The sequence below is a fragment of the Cystoisospora suis genome (assembly GCF_002600585.1).
Source record: "Cystoisospora suis strain Wien I chromosome Unknown contig_1946, whole genome shotgun sequence".
NCBI classification, from domain to species: Eukaryota; Apicomplexa; class Conoidasida; order Eucoccidiorida; family Sarcocystidae; genus Cystoisospora; species Cystoisospora suis.
Window position 1 is genome coordinate 1 of NW_027154746.1, and position 5591 is coordinate 5591.

At 43.6% G+C, this 5591-nt stretch overlaps 2 protein-coding genes across 2 annotated transcripts; both read right to left on the reverse strand.

The window, feature by feature from the left end:
- Positions 1-4: 4 nt before the first annotated feature.
- Positions 5-2738, reverse strand: CSUI_004236 (26s proteasome regulatory subunit 7; the record flags this gene model as incomplete). Its single annotated transcript, XM_068064429.1, has 3 exons — positions 1606-2738; positions 936-1108; positions 5-241 (listed from the first exon to the last, which is right to left on the reverse strand). Coding segments are annotated over exons 2-3 (399 nt in total), but the record flags the coding sequence as incomplete, so codon positions are not given.
- A 306-nt stretch (positions 2739-3044) lies between these two features.
- CSUI_004237 (uncharacterized protein) lies at positions 3045-5579 on the reverse strand. The gene is made up of 2 exons (XM_068064430.1): positions 5432-5579; positions 3045-4949 (listed from the first exon to the last, which is right to left on the reverse strand). Exon 2 carries the CDS (start codon positions 4387-4389, stop codon positions 4207-4209), a length of 183 nt encoding a protein of 60 aa, XP_067923595.1. The 5' UTR covers positions 4390-4949; positions 5432-5579; the 3' UTR covers positions 3045-4206.
- Between the last annotated feature and the right edge of the window lie 12 nt (positions 5580-5591).

A 5591-nucleotide genomic window follows, 5' to 3' on the forward strand; every position in this document is an offset into this window, starting at 1 on the left:
ACGACGAAGAAGAGTTCGAACCTCCCGATACATGACCTCCTGGGTAGATGATCTTCGTACATCGAGCAACCTGAAGAGGCTGCTCTTGCATGAGTTGCTTATCCGCAGCTAAGTCCCACTGAGAGGGAGGACAGAGCCCTGTATCGCTTTCTCGAACTCCACACAGTTTACTTATACGCTCCGTTAAGCTCTTTATGTCGTCATCTACACGCCGGATGGCTGTTGCGTAAGGTGAGAGACCCTGAGAGAGAAAGACAGAAAGGAGAAAGAGAAAGAAAGAAGAAATGGGACGGCAAACCAAGAGAGACAGATCGGAGATGATACGCTGCGTGGACTTTATCTATAGAGGGATGTTCCAAATGTACAGGAGGATCTCTCTACGAAACAATGGAGAGAAATACCTCATGCCCCTATCTATGTGGACATACATCTACACACCTACAGAACCAAGACTATCATATATGTATATATATATATGTATAGATATATAGATATATGTATACAGTATGTGGAGAGATATGTACATATGTATTCACTTGAGAACGAGGGAGAGCGTACTTTCGCTTTCAACGGGATCCATCAGTATATATTTGCATGCACGCAGACTCCTATATGAAGATGTCTTTCTATAGACCTATATACCTATCTATCTATTCACCCTCCTACCTGCCAGGTTTGTCTTCTTACAGATACATACACACACAGGTGGACATACATATAAATCTATGAGTCCATATACACGTATATGTATGTATATGACTCCACATACATACATGCATATATATACGGAGATTTAAGAAGGCATGTCTCAAGGCTGGGCTGTCCCTGAGATGGGTTTGTGAATCGACCTGTATGCGCACCTATCTATCTCTAATCTATCTATCTACTTTTAATCTATCCATCTATCTTTAATCTATCTCTCACTTTCTCCTTACATATGACTTAAGAATGTTTATGTCAGCGTCATCAAGAGGGACTGTCTTCTTCTTGGCCTCTTCATCGTCATCTTCATCTTTGACTCCTTTCTTCGGTTTTCTCTTCTCCTCCGCTTCTTTCTGACCTGTAGCCTCGGCCTCGACCTTCTTCTCGCTTGTCATCGTTGCTATCTCTGAAGAAGCACAACAACTACGAGCTCTATGAGACACTAAAAGTCTCTTTCTCCATCGAAACGTCATCTCGTGTAGGGGAATCGGAGGTTCAGATCTACTTCCCTTTTCTCCTTTTCTTGGATGAAAGAATATCCTACATTTCACTGTTTCACACGTGCAAAGGGGTCCTCGGAGATCGACAGCAATCCATCATGTACACTAGACACCAGGCAGACATACAAGAGGGTAGACACGTGTATAGCTAGATAGCTAAGGACACTCTAGAGATTTGGGCCTAGAAAGAGGAATTCCCATGGAGAAAAACAAGCAGAAGGTGTACATACAGCCCAAGACAATCGTCCTTGGAGGTTTCCCGTTGTAGTGAGAACAGGCGTCGTTGTTCTCTTTCTGTCTGGACACCTCATTAACGAAGAAGTCGTTGGTATACTTGCTTCTGTATCGAAGCAATCTAAGTAGAGGCATCGACTGTGGATGTGCAGTGTAAGAGATTACTTACCTGTTTGGAGAGCGTGTGTATCTCTGTATCCCCGATTCTCAACCCTTATACACTTCTTCTTTCTGAGTTTCCTTCTTTATCGAAAAGCGAAAGACAAAGAGATTACAAAGAGAAAGTCGGAGGAGAGAAGGCGTAAGAAGGAATTCCCTTCTAACACTTTGTCTCAGATACCTTTCGCCTTTCTATTCCTCGAGAAGGCTTCTGTCTGATATGTTTTACACGAGCTGAAAGGGGAAAGGAGAGAAATCTTTAACAAGAGAAAAGTACGAAACAAAGCCGGCCTGCATTAAAAGAAGACGAAAGAAAGGATGAAGGAGAGAGGAAAGAAGACTTGAAAGGAGAATAGACGAAGAAGGAGAAAGAGGAGGGACACGGGAGGAGACTGGACGTAGACAGAGAGAAAGGGAGCGAGAAAGACTTATGACACAAGGAGAAGACTTTTGAATGGGTTGAAAGGAGAGAAAGAAAGAGGAAGATGTGATGTGAAAGTAGATGACAAGAAGAGGAGAAAGAAGAGGAAATGTGGAGAAAAAGTGAAGAGAGAAAGAGAGATGTGAACGAAGAAAAGGAGTCCTTCAGTTGGGGTAAATCAAAGACATGCGCGCAAAAGAAACGAAAAGAACAAAAGAAAAGGAACAAGAGAGATTTTGAAAGAAAGAATGAGAGGGAGAGACAAGAGGATGGTGATGATGATAGTGAAGACAATAGCCCTCTCTGTCTATTTGGTAGAACGAAACGATATAGAAAGCATTCAAGAAAACGATCCGAGAGGAAGGTAATTTCAGGTGTACATACACCTCAAAGGCTGCTGCTTCGGCTAACCGAGCAAAGAAGGTCTTCTTCCTATGCAACTAGACGACGCCTACTTGCTGTCCTGATGAAGTTCTTCTCTTCTCTTGCTTGTCTTTCTTCTTGCTCCTCTAATAGTCCGTCACGAGCTCGTCTCGCGCACTCACTCCGAGGAAACACCACGCTTTGGATCCAACCTCGATCCTAGCTACTACTACTAGTACTACTACGTAGTCATGCTGAAAAGCATTCCTCCTCCTTCTCTTTAGAGGCATGGATTCTAACAAGCTAAGAAGAATCAAGAAAGGCAGTTCATTTGTTCCTTTCGTTCTCTAAAGAATCTCTCTGTTCATCTCTTCGGCTGTGCTGGTAGCACACACGACGCGTTCTTCTCGATCACTACGCCTTGTATGACTAGCAAGCGCAGTAGTGTGAGTTACGTATTTTCCCCGGGCTCCCTCCTACCTCCGGCTTATATTCGGTCACACCGGCAGTACTACCGCTGTCACAGGACGGACGGCTGATTCGGTGGATGGGAAACAAGGAGAAAGAGGTCTTCTCGTAGCCTAGCCGGGGAAGGAAGGAGGCTACGAAAGGAAGGAAGCATAGACTTGATCTCTCCCTGGATAGCCTAATCTCTCTAGAAGACGGCATGTTGTAGACATCTACAGCCGTAATTATCCTATGTGTATAATTATCCTTCTCTCGTGTAGAGAAGGAATATAGAAGAAAGTCTTCTGAGGCGAGGAGTGGCCCTCGTAGTCAAAGGCGAGTGACTGGGGGGGTATTCACGAAGTAGCAGTACAACATAGAGCAGACCTCCTACTGCGCTCTGATTAGTGACTGCTCCTAAGCATAGCTTGATCATAGGCGGCTGGCTTGTTCTCCCCCCTTCTTCCTTCTCACGGGCTGGCCTTCTTTTCTTTCTTCTTTTCTTTCATTTTCTCTCCTCCAAGTAAAATTTCAGACTTCTCCGCGTTTCCTTCCTTTCTCTCGTCGAGGGTTGTAGGCTAGGAGTAGCAAAAGTCTCTGAAGTTCCTTCTGTCTCTCCTTTCTCCCGTTGTAGTAGCAGTAGTTGTTTCTTCTCAGAAGAAATTTAGCAAAGTCCGACTGAACTTTCTTCCTCTTTTTCTTCCTTTCTCTTTTCTTCTCCTCCTTTCTTCCTCTCTCCTCTATAAGCGACACATTCTTCAATGGAAGAAAAGGCTCTTGGCTATTCAGGATTTCCTGGAGAAACCCAAGTCGATGAATGAATGAATGAATGAGAGGAGAGATCTTCTTCTTCTTTTCGCCACTTCCTTTTCGCTTCGGTCTTCTAAGGAGACTTTCCTTAGTTCATTGCAGGGAAGAAGATTTCTTTAGAAGTTTTTCTTTTCACCTGGAATAGAAGAAAGAGAGAACTCCCGTTTTTCGTCTTCTTCAGAGCGTCTGCTAACGAATCTACCTGTCTCTCCGTCCCCTAAAAGAAGAAGCCTACGCTTTTTCTCTCTGTCTCATGAACTTCTCTTGCTGCTCTTACGTCACTTCCTTCTTAGCATTTCTCTACATAGAAGGCTCTCTCTCTTTCTTGGGCAAGCTTGTTCTTTCCAACAGTCTTGCAAGGTACACACAGAGACGAGCAGATGCATATGAAAGGATCCCACATCTTCTTTCAGGAAACTTAGATATATGAGGGATCTTTCCATAGAATCTCCTTCTTTCTGCTCTTCTTCTCTCTCAGGGTCACAGGCTCTTCATTTCCATCCAACATAGATGAAAGAAGTCTTTTATACCAAGTACCTTAGATTGCATGTATAGAAGACATTTCTATGTCTACGGAGAGAAAAGGCCTCTGTGTAGACATCCCGTTCTCCATAGACCAACAGTCCTCTCTGATCTGGAGGCTAATAAGCACTCGGAGAGATCTCTTAACTCTCTCTCGTCTTGTCGACACCCTTGTATGTATGTATGCATGCCTCTTCTATCTGTCCTTTTTGGCTCTGCTTTCTTCTTCATCGAATACGATTTCCTGGAGTTCCTTTCTTCTCTTCCTTCTCTTTTCTCTTTTGAATCTAGATCTGTTTATTCTTATCTTTCCTTCTCTTTTCTTCTCTCACCCTCTTTGCATCTTAGTCTCTTCTCCCTTCTCTCTCTCTTCACCCGCCCCTGTCTCTTCAGTGTTCTTTCTTTTCGTCTCTCTTTTTGTTTCACTTAAGTAGTCTATAGACTAGGTCATGCAACTACGTCCTCGGAGGTGTGAAGGATCAAGACGCCTCTTCGTCTTGTTTCTCTCCTCTTTTGTCCCTCTTTTTCTTTCTTTTCGTCTCTTCACTTCTCACTTCCTTCTTTTCTAAGGTCCCGGAAGAAGTTGGATTTCTTTGAAGAACTTCTCGCCCTCCTTCATTCTTTACTCCCGTCCTTCCTTCTTTCAGTCTTCTTCCTCTTTCTCTGTCTTCGTCAGATTAGTTTGCCCCCCTTCTTCGTCTCTCTTCTTTCTTTTTTCTCTTCTTTCCGGAGAGTCCATCCATTCCTTGCTAGTGAGAACCCCTCGTTCATTTCTTTCTTCTTCATCCTTGGTAAGAGCTTTGTCTTCTCTTTCTGAAGAGGCCTCGTCTTGCTTCTTCTGCTTTGTATTGTCGTGGTAATGCACTTCTCTCGTACTTCTCTCTATATGTTCGTTTTTGCCACCTTCCTTACTCTTTGTTGAAGGCTCCCCCCTGTTTCTCCACACTACCCATAGATGATGCATACAGATCGACATACATAGACCTTCACGCATATAGATGTGTATGCATATATGTGTCTTTATCTCTCTCTCCATGTGTGAATGAAAGAGATACATGCTTCTTGACTAAAGATTATCCTGTCTCTTTGTCTCTCTCTTTTCAACATTTCCTCTCTACCTTCTTCTCGTCTGTATCTATCTATCTATCTCTTTCTTTCTTTCTTTCTCACTCTTTCTTTCTCGTCTCCTTCTTTCTGACCAGCCTTCTTCCTTTTCCTTCTTTTTCTTCTCCTTCTTCCTCTTGTTCTCTCTTCCAACTCCATCTCTCCACAGATCTGCGCTTCTTCTTCTACTTCTTCTCGACCTCTCTTTTTCTTCTTCACATCCCCGCCTTTCTCCTTTTCTTCTCTCTAAGTCAACTCTAGCGAGAAAGGTGTCAAAATGTCGTCGGGAGATGTGGATGGATTCCTAGCCACAGGAGGAGGGGGGGGAG